At 36.8% G+C, this 27,496-nt stretch overlaps 1 protein-coding gene and 1 pseudogene across 1 annotated transcript; one reads left to right on the top strand and one right to left on the bottom strand.

Moving 5' to 3' along the window:
* Positions 1 to 12,289: 12,289 nt before the first annotated feature.
* LOC149159026 (uncharacterized) lies at positions 12,290 to 13,513 on the top strand. The gene is made up of 2 exons (XM_089434158.1): positions 12,290 to 13,030; positions 13,232 to 13,513. The coding sequence occupies exons 1-2, from the start codon at positions 12,290 to 12,292 to the stop codon at positions 13,511 to 13,513; spliced, it is 1,023 nt and encodes a 340-aa protein (XP_089290284.1).
* Positions 13,514 to 21,562: 8,049 nt separating this feature from the next.
* On the bottom strand, positions 21,563 to 22,290 carry LOC149159025 (phospholipase A2-alpha pseudogene; annotated as a pseudogene).
* Positions 22,291 to 27,496: the final 5,206 nt, after the last annotated feature.

Raw genomic sequence — 27,496 nt, 5'->3', positions numbered from 1 at the left:
AAGGTCAACCGTAGCTAACCATGATCAATCATGGTCATCCAACATCAACATGGTGAGAATGGTCAACCACGATCAACTATGGTTGACCATGATCAATCATTATCAACCATGATAAATCGTGGTCAATCATAATCATCTTCTATAATTGCCTTCTAATATTATTGATTTATATTAATAATCAAACATAGTCAACTACATTATTTAAACATAGTTAATCAAAGTCAACCTTTATAGTCAATGTTTAAAAAGTTAACCATAATCAAACTTGGTCAACACTATGTTTACCATATTTAATAATAGTCAACATTGTTCTCTCATAGTTGTTCTTAGTCAACATAACTCGACCATATTGAATTATAATGAATGAGGTTTATTATTTAATAATAATAATAGGCATTGTGAATAAGGTATAATATTTAATTATATTATTATTAACGTAACTCGACCATATTGAATTATAGTGAATGATGTTTATTATTTAATAATAGTAGTATGCATAGTGAATAAGGTTTAATATTTAATGATATTATTATTAACGTAACTTGACCATATTCAATTATAATGAATAAGATTTATTATTTAATAATAATATTAGGCATTGTGAATAAGGTTTAATATTTAATAATAAGAAAGTTGGCCATTAATAATATTAATAAAAACAATATTATTAATAATAATTATATAATATTAATGATATTATTAATAATTATCTACTACTTCTTGCCATATAAAACCATCGTCAGTCAACTAGTACAACTACATTATTAAATGTGATTTACATACTTTGATTAACATCATTTTCCACATTTTGACTGACTTATGTCAACAAAATATAGTTATGCTAGTAAAAATAATGCATTTTTAATTCTAAACTACAACTCTACTTTTACCTTAATTCCATATATTTTAAAAATAAATTATTTTTGTGGTTTAGAATTTTGTTTTCTTGCCCTTTTTTGAAATTGCCTAAAATATTCTTATTTCTTCTCATAGACTAAATAATTTTCAATTTACAAACTTTAAAATTTTCTCCTAACCTATATATACAAACTATGACTGCAGAGGGGGCTCGGAATTGAAGAAGAGCCATTTGATCCCACAACCGGGATGGCCCCTTTCATTTTCTCAGGGTCTATGCTGGGCCACTGGGCTTACAGTGTCCTCTACGAGGATTGACTAGTTATATCCCTATAATTTACTGGTTAATCTTTTAACTGGATTAGCTATGTCTCCTTGCTAGATGGTGTTTTCTTGGTGGCTATTTCTGTGTTTTCGCTAAATAAGCAGTATATAGTTTCTTGACAGGATGTTTTTAGCTTCTTCTCGGTTTTTCTTGGGTGAATGTATATATTTGTCCTCCTGAAAGGGTGTTGCATCTGCAAGAGCACTCATTTATTATCACCAAGTATGCCTCATCTGCTCTGTAAATGCACCATAATGTGAAAACATCTCTTTGTCACATTGCTTATTGGGTAAATGTTCACGGATTTATGGGTTAATGTTTATAGTGCTACATAATTTTATATCTCTGAATTAACGCATTATATTGGTTATTTTACTCTGTTTAAAAGAGTTCGCACACTTCCTTATGTCGTGAGGGTTTGAAGCCATTAGGGACTATTACTATCCTTTTTATTTTCTCAAGCTTACCACCATCCAGTTTAATACACAAATTCCACCGTGGCTCCAATTAACAAACCACATAGTCATTACTAGACCCTGCAAGCAGTGCGGTTTTCGGATTTGCAATCTTTGGGTAATTTGCAGGGGGTGTTACTGTTGCTGCTGTGACTTTGGTTTCTAAAACCATTCTCGGGTCTCATCACATTTTATTGCTCACTCTGGTATTTACTTCCATATTTCTGGGTTCATTGACCACTTTCCTGTTAGGAACACCTCCCCACCTCGTCTATTTGGCTCATGATTCCTCTGTCTCTATGAATCTTCGTTGGATGCTTGGATGAACCTCCCTCATTGTCTGGTTATTTTTCTTCAGAGCTCGTCACCTTCAACATTACCTCCTGTTCCTTCGGCTCTCAATTTTCTGTCAGCCGGTTTATCTTTCCGGGAGATTGTTTAAAATGCCCCACTGGTGGGTGGCACTTGCATAATCTGACACCTCCATGTTTTAAAAACAACACATCATCGAGACGCTTTCCCATGTGATCATTAATTTCACATCATGCCAAATCTGGATTAAAATTCCTTCCATCAGTATCACATCATATTCACATTTTGGACTATCCACTTGACGACGTCCGACCTCCCGGTTCATTATATTTTATTCCTCACATGCTCACTATCACCTCGTTTTTTGTGGATTGGTGATCCCAAATCTAGGTGGGATTTGATTTCGTGTCTAACATACCTTTTTACCCCGCTACTGCCCTTCCTACCTTTATTACTTTGTTAGGAATTGCAGATTTTTACACCACTTTTCCCTCGATCTTCCATCCCATGGCAAACTATGTCTTTGATGTGTCTGCTAGCTTGGCATTTATCCATGCCACCATGGAAGCCGAATCACGTTGTATTAGTTGTTCTGATCACGTCTGTCAAAGTAGCCCTCGTTCTCTTGATGCATGGTGTACTATTCTTGGAGACGATAGAGTGCCAGATGTCGCACATGTGCCTCATGTACAGCAGGGTGGTGGGCATGCACTTCACCAACGTCGATCTAAACACCACTCTATTAAAACCACTCCACCACCCTCTAGCTTTGGACAACGATACTCTGGTGGATTGTATCAACAGTCTCCAGAAACACGCCCTCGTTGGTAGGTGGTATTTCTCGGAGATGGAGGATTTTGAGATGCGTAAATGGATTGACAAGAAGTGGAAGACTATGCTCGGGTAGTTGCCAACGGTTGTGAGACTATTGAAGGGCTCGTATAGCTTTCATTTTCTCAGTCAGGAGGACTTGGAGAAAATCAAATCCATTCCGTGGATTCATGGAAAAATCTTCCTCGCCCTACATAAATGGTACTTAGGGTGTAATCCTCTGCACAATACGCCTTCAAACAAACTCATTTGGGTCAAATTACTAGGCCTGCCACTTGAATTATGCACCAAACAAGCACATACTGATATTGGCAATGCCATCAACAAATTTATTTATGTTGACCCACGTTGTCTGGGGGCACATGACAAGAGAGTTTCTTGGATTCTCATCGAGAAAGATTATCATGGAGGGTTTCCTGATCACATTGAACTTCATTGGGGTGACACCTATCTTCAAAAAAGGCTGGACTACTGGGGGGTTCCCTTCCGATTCTCTTTCTGCCATAGGATGGGTCATCTGCAGTGTTACAGATCCATTTGGGCACATCAATCCCATCATCCAGATCAATGTTTCTAGGGCTCATCAAACCCTAATTTCAGTTGCTACATGCCCTGAACAAGTCACCCCTTTGAATGCCTCCTTCCCAGACAGTTTCATGACTTGAAGACATCTAGAAATGGCCTCTAGAGGGACTAGCGCAGGTAGGCCCATGTAAGGGTGCGCTGCAGAGCAGTTAAGTCCATGCCAGGGTGCTCTGCAGAGCACTTAGGATTCCTTTAAACTACGCTCGGCAAGTTTGAGCGAAATTCACATACGGTTTGGTGAATATTCTTATCCTTTAGAGTCATCTAGAAGGTTCCCTCACTTATCAACTCTTATGAGCTCCAAAATGGATGAGTAATGAGTTAAGGTGCATCCTATCCTCTCATTCCTTCCTCCATGGAACTAATTCCAAGTATGGAAGGCCATTCAATGCCACCATTTATGACAAAACCTCCTTCATCTTCCTATAAATTGACCACTCATCTAAGTGATCAAGGGCTGGATTATGTTGAATGGTAAGGAGATAATGTTATTGTGAGATTTGGCTTTGAAGCAAGTATTGTAATGCTACAAGAATGAAATGCTTTATGATGTGATGAGGAGGTATCAAAGTGGAAGGTGACTTGCATCAATTACAATACATATATCATGATTTTTTATTTTTACATGAATTTCTGAGGGAAGGCATACCCATACTCAGCTTGTAAACTTCCATTACATGTACATAAAAAGTCATATATAGATATAGACCCATGATTTGAATGATTATCAATGTAAATCCATTGTACATATGATTTAATACTCTTGAAATCACAACCCGGATGCATGAAATTAGATCCAGGGTCTTCTATCTCGTTCAATTGTTCGCTGAAGTATGAGTTTAACCATGTGAATATGTGATCTGAAGTTGAACATGGAAAGACACCATCTGATTACTAGCTAATTATGTAAGTTGTTTATAGATGCGAGAGAAATCATCAATAATGATAATGATCCTCAAGGTATTGCAATATATTTTGCACGGTGTGAATGGATGATTTGATGTCAAACACCATACAAAGTCTTTCGGTTGAAGGCCATTAATGTCAACCTATCGCCAGAAGCAAGAAACCTACCATTGATGTATGCAATCCTCAAGGCACTGGAAGGGTGTTTCTAAGTCAACTTCTTGGATAATGAGCTAATGTTGACAAGAAGCGACTCGTCAAGTTTATGACATGGGAGATATTGCTTCAACACTCTTTCGAGTGATTTGTTTCCTGCATGAAAGCAGAATTGTCACTATTGACCAGCTTTCATTTCCCGATCCAAATATGGCTTCCAGTCAACCATCTTCCCTAAATGGTCCTTTTGTACGAATGGTATCATCCCTACCACGGGTTAATTATGTGGCAACCCGTTCCATGCCTACATCAACTGACGATTAATTCCGTGATGTTGTACATTACGTACTAGGGGCATTGGAACCATATCTCTCCTTCTAGAGAATTGTTCTCCCATCTAATGAGAAACTCTTGGAAGTCATGACCTCTTATGAGCCGTGACAAAGGGTATGAGGATAGTTCATTGTCTTGTGTCAACCTCGTTAAAAAATGAAACGAAGGATATGAGGATCAGGGAAAATTTTAAGAACCCCCCCTAAATTTACATGTATAATAAATGGGTGAATCTCCATGGTATATAGGAAAAATGGAAGGCGATTTTATCAATAATATGATATGTATATATAATTTTTTGGCGAATCTCTCACCAGGCATGGCGAGTATTTTACTCAATTATAAAATCTTGTGTTTATTGAATACACAAATGAAATCATTGCATTTCTTTAAAATATCTTTTGAAATCAAAATTACCGAAATTAGGTATCGATAACCTAGTGGGTGTAGGATAAAATTCACCCGTGTCATTCACAGAAAGCATGAGAAAAAACCTAATACTATATATAAAACCAAGAAAAATTCAAATTCATCACTTCTAGGGCCCTCGTAACCACCCTGCCAATACACAAGTATGTTCCTGTTTGCAATTAGAAAAATTACCCAAATTACAATTTGTTTACTCGACTTCTAGGGACCTCGTAACCACCCTGCCAATACACAAGTATGTTCCCGTTTACAATTAGAAAAATTACCCAAATTACAATCTGTTTACTCCAGCATATGTTGGAAAGTTATAGAAGGAAGACTAGTGCAATCAATCCATTCCTTTTAGCCCTGGATTTGTTTCAGTTTAAAACAGAAGTATACAAATATACTTGTCCAATGTCTATGCTTTAACCATTCAGCTTAAGATGTTTTTACAATATAATTTCCTAAGTCTATTTAATATCGTCATTATCATAAAAACCAACCTATATCCATCTTAACTCCACATCTACCACTCTTAGGGCGATGAAATCTATTTATCCCTCTGAGTACTTGGTAGACCCAAAATTAAGATGGATCTAAGATAGAATTTCCCCTTTAAATAGTCTATGCTCACATGAATACCATGGGTCAATACCATGGGTTATCATAAACCTGGAGCTTAAAAATTACTATTAGTAGTTTATAAAAATTAATAAAATTAATAGTTGATTTTTATTTTATTTTTATTTTAACCAAGCTAAAATGTTTAACATACATTAAATTACAACATCCATTTTTACTCTTGATTGGATCAAATATTTTTTCACTCTATGCTAGTTTGCATATCACGATATTTGATACCTCTCGGGGGTTAGTAGATCCAGAGTAAAGATGGATCTATGCTAGTTTAACTCCCCCATTTAAATAGGCTACATTCCAAGTGAATACCATGGGTCAATACCATGTGCCATTTTGGTGAATACCATGGGTCAATACCATGTGCCATTTTTATTTTTATTAATACTAATATTAGAGTTAATAATGTTTTTTTGCATGGTATTAATAACAATCTAGTCCATGGTATTTGTCCCATAGTATAAATATAAGGTGACTTATGGAGTAAATATAAAAAAATGTTTTATTTGTTTACCATACCTCTCGTTTATTTATATCTGTATTAATTTACCATACCATTCATAAATACAAGGTGACTTATGGAGTAAATATAAAAAAATGTTTTATTTGTTTACCATACCTCTCGCTTATTTATATTTTTATTAATTTACCATACCTCTTTTACAAATATGGTATTTGGCCCATAGGATTCACTTAAATAAAACCTCTTTCTTGAGCCTTCATAAATAGAACGAGGGTTATGGACTAAATATAAAAAGAGGTTTTATTTATTTACCATGCATCTAGTTTATTTATATTTTATTTATTTACCATACCTTTTGAGTAAGTATAAAAAGATGTTTTATTTATTTACAGGACCTCCACTTTACTCATATTTTTATTTGTTTACACCCTTGCATGTATATAAGGTGACTTATGGAGTAAATATAAAAAATGCTTTATTTATTTACCATACCTCTCATTTATTTATATTTTTATTAATTTACCATACCTGTATTTGGGCCTTTGGCCCATAGGATTCACTTAAATAAAACCTATTCTTGAAAATGGGCGAATGGATTCACTTAAATAAAACCTATTCTTGAAAATGGGCAAATGGAAGGTTGTAACTCCTAATTTCAAGGGCTAAATTTACCTTTTTTACCCTCTCCCTTAAAATAAGGTGGGCTATTTGAGGTGATTTGTAAAAATGTACTATGATACAAAATATTCGCCCACTAAAAATTTAAAACCCCTTAATTTCGCCAAAGGGCGAACATTCGCCCCTAAAATCACCCCTAATGAGGATTGTTCCTTGTCTTGTGTCAACCTCGTTAAAAATGAAACCAAGGAATATGAGGATAGTTCTTTTACTGTGTCAACCTCATTAAAAAAAGAAACAGCTCCCATGAGGATAGTTACTGGTCTTGTGTCGACTTCATTAAAAAATGAAACAAAGGGTATGAGCATAGTTCCTTGTCTTGTTTCAAGCTCGTTAAAAAATGAAACAAGGAATACGAGGATAGTTCCTTGTCCTGTGTCAACCTCATTAAAAAATGGAACAAGGGTTCACGAGGATAGTGCCATGTCTTGTGTCAACCCCGTTAAAAAATGAAACAAGGGTGTATGAGGATAGTTCTTTTACTATGTCGACCTCATTAAAAAATGAAACATGAGCAGAGTTCCTTTTCTTGTGTCAAGCTCATTAAAAAATGAAACAAGGTCCCCTGGAGAAAAGTTCCAAGTCGATTCTTTGAGTAGATCTCGTAAAATCCTAGTCGAGTCCTTCACTTGATCTCGTAAACGAACCTTCATTTCATCCACCTGATAACCATGAGTAGTCTACTTAGGTGAATGTAGTGAAGCTTGGGGGCATTCACCTAGTGGTAAAGTTAAGTTTCCCTGTAGGTTATGTGAAGGGAATCACCCCATTCACCTTTTTCCCTATCTGGACGAAGCCAAAAAGGTGTTGGATAACTGTCCTACTTCACCGCAACGACTTCCATCTGGTTACAAGAGACTCTCTCTTTCATCATGTTAGCAGCATGTAAACCAATCTCAAGCATAGTTCTTCGTTTCAGGCTTGTGTAAAAATGAAACTAAATCCAAGCATAGTTTTTTGTTTCAAGCTTGTGTAAACATGAAACTGAATCCAAGCATAGTTCCCTATGGTTCAAGCTTCTCTAAAAATGAACCCATTTCCATTTTAACCCTCGTGATTTCCATTCTATCAGCCCCTTCCACCAGATGAGCTTTGGTTTTTCTCCTTCCATTGTCACTATCTGCTTGGCCGATCATACACTTTCACTTGGTTGTTTTACCTTTTTTGAGGAATAGTTGCAATGAGTGGTATTATTAGACAACCTCTTCACACAAATCAACATGTTTTAAGAATTTCCAACATCATCGGAACTAGTTGCTATCCTAGACACCACTCATTCCTCAAAGTGGAGTCATCTTTAAGCTCTTTTCAGACTCTTGAAATATGAAAATATCGTCGAGCACTTGTCCTTTTCATTTCGTTAACGGATTGGAAACGACATCTCTCTTGTATTGTTTTACTCTTTTTCAGGCTTGAGAGATTAATTTACGAAAATCAACTTGTGGAGTTTTCTTTTTGTCCCTTTTCAAACTCTCTAAACATGAAAAGGACCGAGTTATCTTTGTCATTGAACTCGTTAAAAACATCAAATAGCGACAAACTTGTCCATCTAGACAATACCGAGTTTCACCTTCGTTAGACTTGTTAAAACATCACATAGTGATGGATTCACCTTAAGAGTGGAATTATACAACAAGCATATGTTATCCTCAACAAGCTTGATAAAAATAAAGAGGTACTGGTTAGCAATGACTGGGGAAAATGGGAAAAAGGGGTAAACCACTTTATGGTAGCAGCTCGCTCTCGAACATGACACTTTCACTTCATCTCCGTGACTATTTGGGTTGGGTTATCTGCTTGACAGTTATCATACTTATGGTCTATCACACCATCCATCACTTTTGGTTTTGGGTCAATGCTGCCAATTCATTCAAATTATTTGGGTTGGGTTATTTGCTTGATGGTTATCATACCTATGGTTTATCACACCATCCACTATTTTGGTTTTGGGTCAATGCTACCAATTCATTCAGTGTTGTTGATATGTTCAAGAGAAGTCATTAAGCTAAAATTCATCCTTTGCAATACTCATAAACCTTCATTTTCATGACCGCCATTCCTGAACCTTGTGTCGTCAATCAAATTCCGTCTCCAAAATCATTACACTTGTTTCATGTCATTGATGTGGGATACATCAAGGCCCTCCTATGATGAGTCGCTTCTTGTCGACATCAGCTCATTATCCAAGAAGTTGACTTAGAAACACCCTTCCAGTACCTTGAGGCTTGCATACATCAATGGCAGGTTTCTCGCTTCCAGCGATAGGTTGACATCAATGGCCTTCGACCGAAAGACTTTGTATGGTGTTCGACATCAAATCATCCATTCACACCATGCAAAATGTATTGTAGTACCTTGAGGATCATTATCATTATTGGTGATTTCTCTCGCATCTGTTAACAACTTACATCATTGGCTGGTAATCAGATGGTGTCTTCCCATGTTCGACTTCAGATCACATATTCAAATGGTTAGACTTATACTTGAGTGAACAATTGAATGAGATAGAATACCCTGGATCTAGTTTCATCCATCCGGGTTGCGATTTCAGGAGCATTAAATCATATGTAAAATGGCTTTACATTGATAGTCATTCCAATCACGGGTCTATATCTGTAGACAACTATTTATGTACATGTAATGAAAGTTTACAAGCTGAGCATTGGTATGCCTTCCCTCAGCAATTCATGTAAAAATAAAAAATCATGATATATGTATTGTAATTGATGCAAGTCACCTTCCACTTTGATACCTCCTCATCACATCGTAAAGCATTTCATTTGACATTGGCATTTTTCCAACTTCATGCTTTAGGGGGCAACTGTTACAGATCCATTTGGGCACATCAATCCCATCATCTAGATCAGTGTTTTTAGGGCTCATCAAACCCTAATTTCAGTTGCTACATGCCCTAAACAAGTCACCCCTTTGAATGCCTCCTTCCCAGACAGTTTCATGACTTGAAGACATCCAGAAATGGCCTCTAGAGGGACCAACGCAGGTAGGCCCATGTAAGAATGTGTTGCAGAGCAGTTAAGTCCATGCCAGGGTGCTCTGCAGAGCACTTAGGCTTCATTTCACCTGTGCTGGGCGAGTTTGAGTGAAATTCACATAGGGTTTGGGGAATATTCTAATGTTTTGGAGTCATCTAGAAGGTTCCCTCACTGATCAACTCTTATGAGCTCAAAAATGGATGAGAAATGAGTTAAGGTGCATCCTATCCTCTCATCCCTTCCTCCATGGAACTAATTCTAAGTATGGAAGGCCATTCAATCCCACCATTTATGACAAAACCTCCTTCATCTTCCTGTAAATTGGCCACTCATCTAAGTGATTAGGGGCTAGATTATGTTGAATTGTAAGGAGATAATGTTGTTGTGAGATTTGGCTTTGAAGCAAGTATTGTAGTGCTACAAGTTTGTCATGCTTTTGATATGATGTGGATGGGATCCAAGCTGGAGGAATGACTTTGAATCTGACACAATGGTTGTAATTCATTCTTCTATTTAATAAAGTGCTTGAACCTTTCTCCCATATGTTTGTATTGTTTTATAATGCTTATATGTGTGAAATGTATTTGATTCCATTCACTTATATTCAATAGATCTTTTGCTTTGATCGATTCTTTGTTTTATATTGTGTTTATAGGTACTTCTCAAGCATATTAAGTATGGGAAGGAGTGACATGATCGATACAAAGGAGACGAGAGGAAATTGGAACTACAAGTAAGTATTCTCATCTTCTCATCTTATATATTGCTTATAGGGAAAGACTAAAATACTTTAAACTGTTGTTCTAGCTATGGCTACTTATCTAGGGAATTAGTATTTATCTATGGATACCAAATTCTCCAAAACATGCAGGTTTAGTGCCTTGTTCAACTGGGTGGACACCTTCATGGCAGAAGATGTTATCATGGTGCCACGGTGTCCCGCTTTGACATGGGTCGACTGAGCCACAATTTTCATTGGGCTGCGCCAAATATACAACATACACAACATCCAGGTATGCCACTAGACAAAAAAATCCAATCATCCACATGCTTTTGGTTCCATCATTTCATCACCCATTTGAATTCCATCTTCCCCAAGTGCCTCTCCAAAATCAGACTTCCCACTATCTGACAGTCCTTCCCCTTTCATATGTCATCTGCCACCCGAACCTACTCCCTGCCAGGACATTCCTACCCCTTTTTCTGCTCCACATCCATATCACGACATACCCTCCACCTCACACATTGCATATGTAGCTCCCCCGATACCACCTCGTCGTCAGTCAAAGGACAAAGGTCCTTGCCTCAGCATTACACCCCCAAATTCGCCTACTGCATCGCCTACAAATTCTGTCGGGAGTGATCTAGACTTCCTATTACAAAGAAAGACTTTAGACCTTCATACCCTCACTATCCATAAATCGGGGGGTCAATCCTCTCCCCACATCAGCCCTACCTCGGCGGGTAACATTACTGTGTGAAGGAAACAAAACCGAGGTAGTCGTCATTTTCGGGGACACCCCAAGACAAACCCATTTTCCTCCCCAATGGATCACTTTCTGTTTGATATTCCCATTGCTGACATCTCCCCCTCATGGACCCTTAGAGAATGGCTGCTCGAGAAAGATCTCCCATGATTTGAATTATTTCCCTAAATATCCGGGGTCTGGGGGTTGCCCCTAAATACTTGGCTCTCAAACATCTTTTAATGTCTTTACATCCCTTCATTATCCTCATTCAAGAAACTATGCATAATGTTCCTCGCACTATCCAATACTTTCAGAAAATGTTTCCGAACTGGTATATATCTGCTACTGTTGCTACAGGTCTCTCTCATGGATTGGTGTCATTATGGGACCTTAACTAGATCAATATAAAGGCTTATAAGTGTTTTGCTGGTATATTGCTGGAAGGCAACATTCGTTGCCTGCCTCGCCGTGTGCACATCCTCAACATATATGCACCATACAAAGATAGATGCAACTTCTGGGATCGTTTTCTTATCTTTTGGCATGATGGACCTGGATTCACTCATCATCGCGGGGGACCTAAATTGCACTATCAGTCTAGATGAAGTTTGGGGATGCCTCAGGAAAGTTGACCCCTAGCTGGGAAGATATAATATGCTATTCTCATGCACAACTTTGTGGATATTTTCCCTACTAAAATTGCCCCTACCTAGGACAATGGATGCACTGGCATGACATATGTTGCTAAGGGACTGGATCGCTTTCTGATCCATGAATAGTTGCTAGGCCGTCTACGGGATATCCGGGAAAACATCATTAGCAATTATATATCGGATCATAGTCCTATCACTCTACAATGGAGGAAAATTGATATTCGCATGGGCATCCCCTTCAAATTCAACAGATTTGTATTGGAGGATCCTGATTTTAACAAACATGTGCTGGAAACTTGGGGTCGACATTGTGTATCTGGAAACTCCCCCTTGGTCAACATTCTTGATAAACTTGACTCCCTCCGGGGGAACGTCAAACACTGGAAGAAATATAAGATGATGGATAATATAAAGGAGCTCATTGATATACAAAATAAACTGGATTCCATTATGCCTACCATGTCCACCCATTGTCTTTCTATTGTCATTCGGTTCCATATTCATTCATTGGAACTCAGAAAGAAGCATCTCCTTTCTATTGAGGAATCCTCATCGAGATTGAAGAGAAAGGCGATATGGTTGAAGGAAGGTGATCGAAGCACCAAAATTTTTCACCGATATGCCAACCATCGTCGCAATATAAACACCATATGGGAGATTATGGACGTTGATGGACATATTTACTTGTCACAAGAAGGGATTAGCAATGCTTTTGTTCAACACTTCCAAATGGCATTTGGCAATAATGATAATATTTCTGCTGAGGACCTAGTATGGGGGACTGATCCTTATTCGATTATGTATGATGCAGAGAAAAATGATGATTTCTATAAGGAAGTCACTGAAGAAGAACTATTGGGCGTTCTCAAGTCATTTAAGGGTGACAAAAGCCCTGGTCCTGATGGATGGATGATTGAACTTTTCACCCATTTTTTTGAACTCCTCAAAGGAGATCTTCTGGGCATGGTTGAGGAATCTAGGATAGCGAGCTTCATCCATCACCATATCACTTCTACATATATTTCCCTCATACCTAAAAACAACACTACAAAGGGTTTCTCTGACTACAGGCCTATTTCTTTGTGCAACGTCATCTACAAAATTATATCAAAGACCATTGCTGGCCACATGCACAGGACACTCTCCTGATATATCACCCCTGAACAGCATGGATTTCTCCCGGATAGACTCATCCATGATGTTGTGGCAAATGCACAGGAAGGAATGCACTCGATTCACACCAGGCATCTTGATGCTGCTATTCTACAGATTGATCTTCAGAAGGCATATGACTGCATGGATTGGGGCTTTCTCCGACTTGTCCTTATCAAGATTGGATTGCAACCCAAATGTGTTAACTGGATTATGGCTTGTGTGGATAATGTCAACTATGTTGTTATCATTAATGGGTATCCATCAAAGCTTTTCTGGGCTGGCAGGGGTCTTTGACAGGGATGTTCACTATCCCCTCTTCTATTCATCTTAGTTATGGATAGTCTAAGCTGGTATATTAAAAAATCAGTCTTGGAGAACCAATTTCAGCCACTGAAGATAGGAAATAACATCAGCATTTCGCATAACCTCTTTGTTGACGACATTCTCATCATGGGTATGCTCTGTCGTTTTTCTTGGTTATGTCTCTTTCACATTTTCAACAGATTTTCTAATGCTTCTGGTTTACACATGAATGTTAATAAATCTGTCTTATATCATGGACAATCTGACTTGGAGATTATTTCATATATAAAGGTTTATTTGGTATTGAGGCAATACCAATACAAAATGGTTTGAAATATCTTGGTTATCCTATCAAACCCTCCTACTACAGAATTGCTGACTAGGAATGGCTTGCTAATCGTTTCTTCAAAAAGATCTTTGGGTGGGAGTTTAGATGCCTGTCTTTGGGGGGGCGGGTTATTCTCACCCAAGCTATTTTGTCATAGATGGGGGTCTATTGGGCTCACGTATTTGATATTCCTGTATCCATCATAAACGTTCTTAACCATTTAATGGCTAACTTCATCTGGGGGGAAGCCACAATGGGAAAAAATACCACTGGACCAAATTGTCCAACATCACTTTCCCAAAGGGTATGGGGGGATGCGGAATCATGGACCTCCATCATTTTGGCAGATCATTGCTGATAAAATCCCTTTGGAGGGGCTTATTTGGATTTGGCACATGAAGTAAGATCATTCAACACAAGTATCTCAAGGATAAAGATTTCAGTTTTTTGGTATAGGAATGGCACCATTGGCATCAAACAGGGATCGACTATCTGGCTTAGCATCCTGTAAATTGAAAAAATATTTATCCACCATCTTGCATGGAAGTTTCAATTGGGCAACTGTATTCTCATCGGCATTGACCAATCTTGGGTGGTTGAATGGATTTCTCTATCTATGAAAGGATTACCCACCATCTTAATGGACGCAACATATACCTCTGGGGGCAAGTCATAAACGGTTGCCAAGGACCGCTTCCAATATGGAAAAAAGCCCAGTAACTGGGGTTCTTCAGACAAATGGAATTGGAGTGGAATCGGACAATATTTGCAATGAAGCAACTCGACATTTGCTGCACAGGATCATAGGACATAATTATATGGTCGGGAAAGATGGCATATGATAACATCATTGTTGCTAACACATACTCTACTCCTTCTAACTTGGTCACTAAACAGGGGAGCACCAAATTTTGTATGCTTTTTGGAAACAAAAGTTCTAATTAAAGTTATCCTCTTCACATGGTTAGTCTATCATAACAGAAATCTTGTATGCGAGAATCTGCAGAAAAGGAAATGGCACGATCTAGTGATGTGCACTATTTACAAAAGTGATGCCGAGAACAACAACCACATCTTTCTTCACTGCCAATACACAGTTAAGGTATGGAAAAAAATAGCTTTCCTCATTGGCTTCCCGTACATCCACCATAATTGTATCAGGGACTCACAAAAATGGTGGAGTGCACAAAAATCTTCTCGGAGAGCCATCCCACTTTTCCTTTTCTAGGCCATTTGGAACTGGAGAAATAGGCATATTTTCCAGAACTCTCTGGAAGATTTTTTTTTGGTTGTTGAAAGAATCACCACTAATCTTTCAATATATTCTATTCAATCCGCATGCACTAATATCAGTCCACAAAAGCAAATCAATATATAGTTCATGTACTCGATGGGGTTTTTGATGGGGCAGTGCAAAGGAATTCCTGTGCATGTGACTTTTGGATAGCTATGACTATTGATTTGTCATACAGGGTCTACTGGAATGGAGGTTGCGGTACCAACACCAAAGCAGAAGTTTTAGATCTCTGGGGACTCCTATGGTTCAACAAATTCCTTGGAAACCCCTTTTTGCATATTTATGGAGATTCGAAGATTATCATTGATCAGGTCATGGGGACGGCCTCCATCAATAATCCCATGCTACAAGGATGGTTGGAAAGGACTGAAATTCTATGGCGGCTCCACGATGGCTCCAAAATCTAGCATATTGGAAGGAATTTGAACAAAGAAGCTGACAGACTATCCAAGAAAGGCTTACTGATGTCGATCGGCAAATGGTACTTGGAGATCACTTGGAAACAATACTTCTTTGATATGGGCGATTACCCATTTCTTGATTTATTCTCTAGTTTTTCTGTTCTCACTCTTTTTGTAAAATTTTGTGTATATGTTTATTAATTAGTTTTTCTGCTGCCCATTGAGGGAATCAGGCATATAGACTGGACTGTATGTTTTGATAATATGGTTTTCTTACAGGTGTTTCAGAAATTTTGAATATAATGTCTTTTAGTTGAAATAATCATCTATCCTGAACATTTGATGGTGATTTAGATCACACCTCATCCTCCAAATATTGTGATTAAAAAACCTCTGATCATATACATTCTGTTGAATGTCGATGGTATGTAACTGTCAGATATCCCGCCTTTTTCTTGCTGAAAAAAAAAGACTACGAACGCAGAGTTTGTAATATAAAATAAGATAATGCGAAGAAAATGAAACCCTCCCACTTTTCGTTGTCTTGGAAAATGCCCCATTGGTCAACTTTTGGTGCGGAATGGCTCCCCATGGCGAAAAGTTGATTGCAGCTTATCCGGGATTTGTATCTGACGGACGAAAGTCATTGACACGAACGGGATTTCTGTACTTCGCTGGGATTTGGATCTTCTGCAAGAAAATCATAGGCCGGCGTTGTGAGGGGCGAATGGGATTTCCGAACGCTCCGAAATAAAGAAACAAACGCTTAATGGAGAAATCAACATAATCTCTATTTACACTTTCCATTTCTGATTTTTACATTACATCTTCTTTATATAGGAAGACTTTGATTTCACTTTATAGATGAGTTGATTTGTATAGAATTTAATTTTTATAGGAATTTAAGTTAAAATTTTAGCGTTATTTTAATAAATTTATGTGAAGTTTAATTTTTATTAAATTTTAATTTCAAATTTTATGATTAGTCTAATTTTTATTTGTTATATATATAAATTAAAAACCAATTTAAAGATAAAAAGACAATGTCTCACTTGCCTATGCCGGACAGATATTCATGGGCTTGTCATATGCCGGACAGATATTCATGTATTTGTGACAGTGATGATCTCATTTATTCTTTAATTTTCCCTTTCAAAAGTGTGATCCTGGCCTGTTTCTCTCTCTATAGCTGAGTCCCCTTCCCTCTCTGGTGTCCTTTGCTGCTTCTTGCCATCATATTTCAGGCTTCTAATCATATATCTTACCGTTACAGAGTTCACTGCCAAACTTTGAATGGTGCTGAGCTGTACCTTTTAGTATATGTATCCATTGGGTTGAAACCAATAAGTCATTGTGCTAAGAATTTGGAGCACATGATAAACAATATTGATGTCCCGAAAGTCTCGATTCCTCTTCTGACTCGACCATGTGACATTCATAACTCCTGGAAAATAAACTTTCATTATCCAATACATTAAGGGAACGGTTGAGCAGTCTACGGATTTTTTTGTGGCGTTATACTCTCCCAGATAAACTAATATTTTGCATTATTAATATTTTTTGTTTGTCTGGTTTAGGTTAAATACTTTTATAAGACATTTCCTTTTGGACTTTTCGTTTAGTTATAATGTCGCAAATGCATTATTGTATCCTCTACTGAAGATAGCCTAGATATTTCTAAAAAAAAAAACTTTGCAGCTAATACCATAGACTCAGATTTTTGATGTGCCAAGATAAAAAAGAAAAATGAGGTTATTAAGTCAATAATCGGGCTTGTTAATATGTCGATGGTAGGTAAGCTAATGGGAGATGAGTTTAGGGTTAATAACGTAGACTCATGTTTATTCATGTTTATTCTGTATATAGGTTAAAAAAAACTTGAAGTTATTAATGTTGGAGATAGTTACTCTTATCATGCATATAGATGGTTAAGTTATGGGATAAGTTGTAATTATTTTCACTCATGAATTAGGTCATGGGATAAGTTGTAATTAGTGTTGAAGATAATTATTCTCACTGATGATTTAAGTCATGTGATAAGTTGTAATTAGTGTTGGACATAATTATTCTCATTGATGAGTTAAGTCATGGGATAAGTTGTAATAGAGAGAGGTGAAGTATGGTGAAGCATAGAGCGACACCTTGGGTGAAGCTCACTATAGTTCTATGTGTATGCATGTTTAATATCTCCCTTAGTCCTTTAGATTAGTGTCAAAGTACAATCAAGGTCTAAGGTTAAAGAGCGCTGGTGAAGTTTGGATCTTGGAGAAATTGGGTTAATGTTCAGGTGATCAATCTACAAAAGTTACCTAGAAGATCACATCAACAAAGGTAGGCGACATGAAGTACGACTAGATAAGGGGCATCACTCACTTATTGGAGTTCACTTTCATGTGGACACAAGATTCCTTAGGAAGAAGGGCATCAGGCATATTTTCTATTGTGAGGGCATAGTTACAAAAGCATATCTTTTTAGGGGCAATAAAGAAGAAGAGCCAAAGATTTGAAGAAAAGTAGAGGAAAAGGAAATTGAAAAAAAATCACCATAGTAGAAGGTGAATGATCAACAAATGACAATAATTATGGATCAAAAAGGACGACTCAATGAGATCAAGAAAATAAATAAAAAAGTAAAGGCAGAAAACTTTGCAAAGTTTATAGACATTCTAGCCACAACTACGAAGTTTGTAACGAGAGAAGATTAGGATGAAGAACACTTTGAGTTTAATTGGTTCAGCGTGGATCTAGCATAAACTCCAAATATTTCACCAACTCTCTTTAACATCAGATCTTGATTGAAATTTTATCTTTTCTTGGCTTCTTCTCATAATTTTCTTCTTCAATTCTTGTAAGGATCTCCATGTCATATTCTTCATTTTCACTTTTAATTACAACTGGAAGTGGAAAGTTGTCCTCCAAATCTACACACTAAAAACTCATTAAAAACATTTAAAACATCATTACAATAATCCTTTTTTTTCCTTCTCTTCTTGGATAGATTTCTGAAAAAATTATCTTCTCTCTATTGTTGCACAATTGTCTTCCACTTGGTTTTCACATGCAAGCGGGCTTCCTTATGAAAAAAATAACTCGTTAATCATATGTTTCTTCTTCATCATCTACAACCATTCTTTATTAGTTAAGGGATCTTCATCAACTTTAACATGATGTACCTGTGATTTGACAAAGAGGTCGCCTTTATCAATCTCACTACTAGATCTACCATATCATTCATTGCATCAATGGAAAGTTCACTATCGTTAGAAAGATTTGTTGTTGGATTCACTAAATCATATACTGCTATATTGTCAGCTTCAGAATCATCATCCACTTGTGGCTAAACGCAGTGGGATTCACCATTATCATTGTCATATGTATCCAAATTACAGTGGGATTCATGAGCATCTATGTGCTTTTTCTTTGTTGCTTCAGTAGTCTTCTCTATTGACTTAGTTTGTTGTTGATTGTTGTTAAATCCAACAACATATCTTGTTGATGATAGTGAAGATGTCATCGAAACAATGAATGATATGGTGGATCCAGGAGGTGAGATTGATGAAGGTGACCTCTCTGAATCATAGGTACAAGATGTTAAATTTGTTGAAGATCACTTAAATAACAAAAGGTGGTTGCATATGATGAATCAGAACCATATGATTGATGAGTTATTGTTTGATAAGGGAAGCCCACTTCCATGTGAAAACCATATGTAGGACAGTTGTGTAGCAGTAGAGAGAAGATAATTTTTTCATAAATCTCTCCAAGAATAGTACAAAAAAAGGATTATTGGAATGTTGTTTTTAATGTTTTTAATGAGTTTTTGAGTACACGGATTTGAAGGACAATAGTCCACTTCTAGTTGTAGCTAAAAGTGAAAATAAAGAAGGCATGGAGATCTTTTCAGAAATTGAAGAAGGAAATGTGGAGCATATTTTCTAGCAATAGAGCCAAAAAGAGAAAAAATTCCATTATGGACTTTTGTTGCAACAGTCCAATGAAAAATACATGAGTATGAAGGCCAAGCATAAGAGAATTACATGTGACAACAATCCACATACAAACAGTTTTTTGAAGAAGATGAAGAGGACAGGCATGGACAACCTGAAGTGCTTTCTAGAGTGTTAATGAGAAAATATGAAACAATGAAAAGGTTGAAGAAAGATAAACACAAAAAACAAATTCAAGCTTGCAACATTCAACCTAAAAACAAGGATAAAATTGAAACTAGTTAGAGCTTTCAGAAATTGGAGAAGTAAAATCAAATTGTTCATACAAAGAGTTGAAACAAATTTTGAGTTAACTTTTCTATGTAAGTCTAGCTGAGATTTAGACCAACTCACATAATTCATTATAGTGGTAATTATGTCTAACAATCATAATTAAGAGAAAGTGCTCATGTAATTGAGTTAATTTATGCTGAGATTATAAGTTTAAATTTTTATAGAAACATTAAAATTATAAAACACTAAGAAAAATTAAATACTAAGTTAAATCTGAATTTACATCTGAGTTTGCATGAGTATATGTTTAACAAGACTAACATATATAGATGCTATGAGATCAGTTGGGAAAAAATAAATGTAAAACAAAGTGAAATATGGTGAAGCATAGAACAACACCTGCAGGGAAGCTCATCATAATTGTAAAAGAAGTTTATTGTTAAAAAATAGAAGTTTTACCGTTGCAATTATTTATGTGTGCGTAGGTTTAATCTCTATCTCCTTCCTTCAATTAGGTGCATAGTCAACTTATTTTTAGGGGGTTAGAAGTGGAGTTACAAGAAGGGCGGAATTTTAATTTTTTTGCGGAAGCACAAAATCTCACATTTCGAAGAAATGGTAGTTAAATAGTTGGAATTTTTTTTTGCGAGGTGAACCATCTAATAACCAGAAAATCTCACTTTTCGAAGAAATGGTAGTTAAATAGTTGGAATTTTGAAAAGCGGGCCAATAATAGCAACTTTTAGTCGTAATTGACTAAACATAAGAAATATATCTTACTAGTTTGGTAGTTACATAGTTGGAATTTTTAATTATAATTGACTAGCCCAAAAACAAATCACATGTTCACACGTTCTTACTCCCTGTTTCAATATCTACACAGAAATGTAATTGAGGGGTGTGTTTTGGGTTTGACTATCCATAGAACCTTTATTTCGATGGTCATTATGTTCATTGTACATTTTGAAATATTTTGAAAATCTGATACGTCAAGCATGTGGATATTAATGAAAGATATGATTCGCCGCAAATTACTGAAACTCATCTCCAAATTTTGGATATAAGAGGCATGCACAGTCTGGACGTTAGAGAATTATATCATTCTCCACGCACTACAATGTGCAGATACATGGAGATTGGAGCAGAATCTCGTTTTTCTCAAGTTACTGAAACTCACTGCCATACATACCTAATCGGACTCTTAACCATGTGAAGATGCATGGAGATTAGAGCAGCACATCCTTCTCCACATATTACTCAAACGCATTATCATGTAGAAATCAATAAGCAGCATTGCTGTTTTATAAAGCCCAGTGCTAAAAATGTACCATATTTTAAATTTGCAAGTTTAACTGAATATAATGGAAGAAGTTTTGTGAGAGAAGCCCCAAAGTTTTATGATTTTGATTTTTCTAAATAAAAGTTTAATACAATGAAATTTTGATCTTAAAGGAAAAATGGATTAGATCTTCCAATATCCTTATCAGATTCTGATGTATTAACTCTAAGCTTTGATATCTGCGACCTCATACTGTCAAATATTCATTTTAATCTTTGACATTTGCGATTTCATCTGATAGTGGCTATTCTTAAAGGATTTTGCCCTAATCATATTTTAAGTCAAAATCCAAATTTCCTAGACAAAGTGACCAAGTGACCCAATAGCTCAAAAATCTCTCAATGTCCTTCTTATATCTATGGCGCCTATCGTCTAAATATGGCCTCAAAATATTTTGCACGATACGTCAAAACAATCATGAAAATGATGAAATTGTATGTCAAGCCTGAACTTTATTAGGGCCCATGTAAGCCTCCAGAAATGGAGGAGGAGTTTTGACGGTCTTCAGGCGGTAGCCTTCTTCCAATCCACAGGCCTGCCCTGATGGCAAACTGGATTGTATTCTCTACCGTCTTACTGCGACACTTACTCCCTTTGAACTGGGGTTGTCCAGACTTACGGTATGCACGGATGCAGTCGAGTAGCTTCTGATTGCACTGGACTTTGAGATAACTGTCAGAGCGTGTAATGCAATAGTCGTGATCTTTGCAGCAGCTGTCCAGCCCATCACAGGGAGCTTCTCCATGGCATCCCGTGTAAAACACTCCACAGTATCGCCCATATCTCATAAACGGGGCCACTGCCATTAAAATGTGATCACACTTTAATAGAATTCTCGTATACATTCATAACTCCTAATTCTCCCCAAAAGATACTGAAATTAAATGTCAGGAGGCATACCTTTACAGAATTTCGACTCGCATCCCTGGCTACATTCGTCCTGCATTCCCACCGCGTCACAACAACAAAATTCAATAATATCGTATTAATAGTTAATGGCAGGGCAGATTTAATCTTACATGATGTCCATTAACTGAATGTCGTTTTGACAATATAATCATTAAACTGGGAAAAAATTTGAAAGTGTGAATATGATTACCAATGGTGATGAATTGGAAGAGCCGAGAAGGCATGCCGATAGAAGGCATAGCATTAAACACAATCGCTTTCCAAGAAAGGCCATGGATCGCCAACTGATCTGACCGCCAGAAATTCATTACATATATATTGATCTCGCTTGATTGCTTTTCACGTATCCTGCCTGGATGGCTAACAACTCTTGACGAGTTGACATCACTCATAGGCGACTTTTCATTATATATATATATATATATATATATATATCTCGAATGGAAACAAGCTATATTTGTATATACAGAGACCATGTGAGCACCAAATGGCACGCATTTTCGTAATTGATTTAGATAGATGTGCAACGTTAAATTAGCAAGCAACCATGCAATTTTTTTTTTCGGGTTTATGGATGTGATTTAACTTTTTCCTCGAAGTCTTAAAAGAAGAAACGGGATTACTCCAATGGCAAGGGATGACAGCAAGGATTCGCACATTTCCATAAATTTCAGGATCACAAGGATCTTCGTGTCATGGTGAAACATAAAGTAGATGCAACACATGCAGAAACCTCTAAATTATAGTAGAGAAATGGCTGAAATCAGAGTTATTGGATTTAACCATTACTTCAATTTTGAAAAGAGGTTATGGTTTCCATGTGTCCAGAGAATTATATATGGCTAAACCAAGGATGATCGTAATGGCCATGACTAAAAACATAGAAGATTCCTGCAATCTTTGGGAGTTCAATATGAGTGCCTTATAACATAGCTGCCATACGCTAGAAACTTATATACATATGTAGTGTTAGAGCTCGAACTACGTTATGTACGAGAGGGAGAGCACCTTGATCTCACCCTTGACACGACCGTTATGTTCAGAAATGTGGGTTGAAATTACAATTAAAATTTGATAAGGTCATCCCACCCGTAGTTTTAGAATAAAAAATTATAAATCTGGGACAGGAATTGGAAGTGGGAAGAGGAAGGTAACATTTTAGCTTTTGTTTCTGTAAATTTAATGTCATTGTGTAGATGTCATCTAGGTTTGTGCACTGCTATATTGCAGGTCAATGAGTTTGGTAGCGATGAAAATTGCATACTAAAATTACTAATAAAAATAATTATGGGTAACCGTAACATTGGGTTACGAAAAAAGGGTTGAAGGGAGGTTCAAGGTGAAATTCCACATGCATAATAACCCAATACACTTCTATAATCATTGTTGTTATTCAATATTTACTCCGACGAGTCAATGCATCTAGGAGGTTTGAGGGAAAATTCATGTCTCCTAGAAGTCGAAGTATGGGCTAAGTAGAGTGATGAAGGCCGGTGGGAAAGACATCTCATCTATTTATGATAAGATGGATTAGATATAATCTTCTGCTGGAAATATGAAAGTCAAATAAAAAGAAATTCAAATGAAAAAGAGACAAACACCAAAACTCCAGAGGATGGAGTTGCTGATGAGACTTGCTTTCATATTGCTTGTATCCTCCTACACTACGGGCGTATGGGTGATGCCTCCAGAGGTTTGAACACGGGTGGGACTGCTGCCAATCGATTCCAAACACCTGCCAATCGATTCCAAACACCAAAACTCCAGAGGCCGGAGTTAGTGATGGGACTTGATTTCATATTGCTTGTATCCTCCTACACTACGGGCATATGGGTGACGCCTCCAAAGATTTGAACATGGGTGGGACTACTACAAATCGATTCCAAACACCAAAACTCTAGAGGTCGGAGTTGGTGATGGGACTTGCTTTCATATTTCTTGTATCCTCCTACACTACAGGCGTATGCGTGACGCCTCTAGAGATTTGAATATGGGAACACTTGTGGGAGGGCACTAATCATTGCATGGGAAAATAGCTCTATTTCCTTAAATTTTATGCTAGAAATTAGGTTGTGTCTATGAGTGATTTTTTATTGATGAAATTGCTCAATAATCTTGACAAGGATGTTAGACTAAAGATTATGTTGAGAGGGGTGAATTGGTGTAATGCTAATTTTTTGGCAATTTAAATAATTTACCAATGAATCAAAATTTTAGTTATAAGTATGCATCATTAAATAACATCAATAGATCATCATAATAATGCACGAGATTTATTTGCAAACCCTTGTGAGAGAAAAACACAAATTCTTCTTATCTTCTTTAATTTGATTACATTGATTTGCATGCACCAACATGCTGGAGGCACACTCCCAAAAAATAAATTTACAAGATCCAACCTACTAGAGGCACCAACCCCCAATATGTGCAAACATTGAATTGTTATAGGCTACAATCTGATTGAGGCACCAACCTTAATTATATTGAAGCACCAACTTGTAGTATGCTTCAAACAGATTGGGGAAACAATCTTGATAATGTGTAAGCACTAAATTGCAATAGGCTTCACCCATGATGGAGGCAACCAACTCCTTCTTCAACCTAATGTGGATCACTTTTGACAATCATTCAAACTGGATCAACAATCTCATCACAAAACCCTTTTCCAAATGTGTTCACTACATCAACACGTTCTTCTTACATCAGCATTAGCTTATACTTAATTTCTTCCATTAAAATCTGACCTGCCAATATGGCTCAAAAATCATTTGAAACAACTTCTTGTCCTTCAAAATATATCATCATGGATGTTCATGTCCCTTACATTGATCACAAGGAAATACAATCCATTCCCCCCTTTTAAAAAACCAAATTTCCCTCAATTTAACCCAAAAACATTATAAAAAATTAATTGTTCTACAATTTGACCCTTTTTGGTATGCTTCCTACAACAAGAACTTTTTTGGCACACATTCTACATAATTCCCTTTTCTAGTTTTCCTAATTGTACAAAAAAAAATCACTTTGGGTGAGAAAAGTAAATTTTAGTGGAGTTTTCCGAATTTTAACCTACAACCTCTCTCGAGCCAAACAATGTCCAAACCAATTCAGTTATTCAACAATTTCTTCATGTCATGCAACAAATGCATATTAATGATTAGGATTGTGTTTTTCAAAGTAAAGGATAAGATATTAGGCTTAACCATGCATATCAAATAGGATTCAAACATACAACTATACACAACACACCAAAGCTCATGACCTATGCCTTCGAGACAATGCACCACAATAGAGCTTACAACTTGTGCATTTGGGACAAACAGTACAACAAATATTATGACCTATGGCTTAACGAAAAACAAAACAATAGAGGTTATGACCTATGGATTTGGCCCAATACACCACAAAAAAGAAAAACTCATAACTCATGACTTGGACCTTTGGGCTAAACAAAAAATATCATGACCTACACCTTTAGGCCAATACACCACGACAAAACAAAACTCATGACCTATGCCTTGGAGCCAACATAATAAAGTTGATGACCTGTACCTTTAGATTGAACAAAAAAGCTCACAACTTGCACCTTCGGGCCAATACACCAAAACACAATAGAACTCATGACTTGTGCCATTGGTCCAAAAGAACAAAGCTCACAAATTGCGCCTTTGGGCCAAACAACAAAGCTTATGACATGCACCTTCAAGACAATACTCTAGAACACAATAAAACTCATGAAATGCTCCTTCAGAAATACACCACAACACAGTAGAATTCATGACCTATGTCTTCACGCCAATACACCACAACACAATAGAACTTATGACCTACACCTTCAAGATAATACAATAGAACTCACAACTTGCACCTTTGGTGCCAACAAAACCAATGCTCCAATGCGCCAAAATAAGATCAAAATCCAGATAACACCTTTGGACCAATATGTAGTAGAGCTAAGAAGCCAACCCTTGATTTCTTTGATCCAGATAGATATTTCGATGAGCGATCACACACTATGAATAAATAAGTTTGAGTGGGCATGAAATTGATTGAGCTTGATGTGAATTTGAAATTTGGGGGCCAAAACTAATTAAATAAACTTCATGTGCCATTGCCATGTGACACAGTCTTGGTGTCCATGGGAAAAACAATGTTGACATCATTATGATGTCACGCTTGACATGTGGTGTGCCCTTAGCGAGTAACGTGTCACTCAAAATCCATCTAATTAACCAACCAAAATACCTAGTAAGCATGCCAAGTGGCACTTTCCATGTCATCCCGTACGTCAAATCTCTCACTGCCACATGCCATTGATAATAGTCAACTAATTATATCTTGCCACGTGTGCTTCTTGTCACACTACCATGTCCTCTACTAAGGGGGCACTTCTCATCTTCTAGAGCTTGGCACATGTCATGCATTGATTCGACCACCATGGAAGAGGGAAGGTGACATGGGGGAGGCACTAAAGTTCATGCAAGTCATCACCTAATCCATCATTCATGAAATCTTCAATGATCATATCTACCCTAATATGCATGATCTTTTACCCATTAAAAAATGTGCAAGTCCCTAAGCTAGCTACCATAGATTTCACCACTAGATCAAAGATTTGATCTGAAGATGCTTGGAATTTAAATTTTTTTGTTTTTTTGATAATAAATTTGGTGTTTTCCCCTCATTGCAACTATCAACTTCAAATTGACATATCTTCTCATCTAGGAGGAGCGTCATGTAGTGTGATATATCGTTGAAAAGGTCTCTTAGAGGAATGTCAAACCATCCCATTTGTGGCTTCATTTGAATGACATAAATTCAACAAACACTCAATAAACTTTGAGCTAGTTTGACACCATTTAATGTGACCTTGTCAAGAAATTGAACTTATCTTATAAATAAATATCAAACCATGCCATTCATAGCTTCATTTGACTTACCCTTTGAAATCAATGACACAAATTTTCATTAATGAAAAAATGATGTCCAATAATGTCCCCCTTTGGGATTGATGGCAACACCATCTAACATTGAGGGTAATTGATGGAAATAGCATTAACTCCCCTAGTCAAGATACTACTAGACCAAATTCCTCTTCTCCAACTTCTTTCCCAATAATGGCTTTCTCTCCTTTTATATATGTGTTGTTTTTCCCAATGGCTTCTTTCTCTCTCCCTTTGACATAAATTGAAAAGGGTTTTACTAATCATAGCTACTTATAAATTATTCATAATTATTCCTACACTTTCTTATGGACGTGTTTGCTTGTGAAATAATTAGCCCCTTGAGAATATGCTCCCTATTATGTGAATCTCCCCCTTTAAATGAAGTCTCTTCTAATGAAGCTTCTTGCTATTTTAATACTCCTCCTATGTAGACCCGTATTCATACTTCTTTATAGTTGCGTGATGTCACATGCTTCTTAAAATCAACCCTGTATGTCATATATGAGATACTACCTTCATAGGTCATCTACATAA

The sequence above is a fragment of the Pinus tabuliformis genome, chromosome 5_2 (assembly GCF_031772625.1).
Source record: "Pinus tabuliformis cultivar Carrire ecotype Pingquan chromosome 5_2, CPIR1, whole genome shotgun sequence".
NCBI lineage: Eukaryota > Viridiplantae > Streptophyta > Pinopsida > Pinales > Pinaceae > Pinus > Pinus tabuliformis.
The sequence above is the reverse complement of the archived record's forward strand: the minus strand, read 5'-3'. Positions and strand labels throughout refer to the sequence as shown.

Coding starts and splice junctions, on each gene's coding strand:
- LOC149159026 (XM_089434158.1), top strand. CDS start 12,290: ATGGGCATCCCCTTCAAATTCAACAGATTTGTATTGGAGGATCCTGAT. Junction 13,031..13,231: donor AAGGAGATCTTCTGGGCATG/GTTGAGGAATCT, acceptor ACCCCTGAACAG/CATGGATTTCTCCCGGATAG.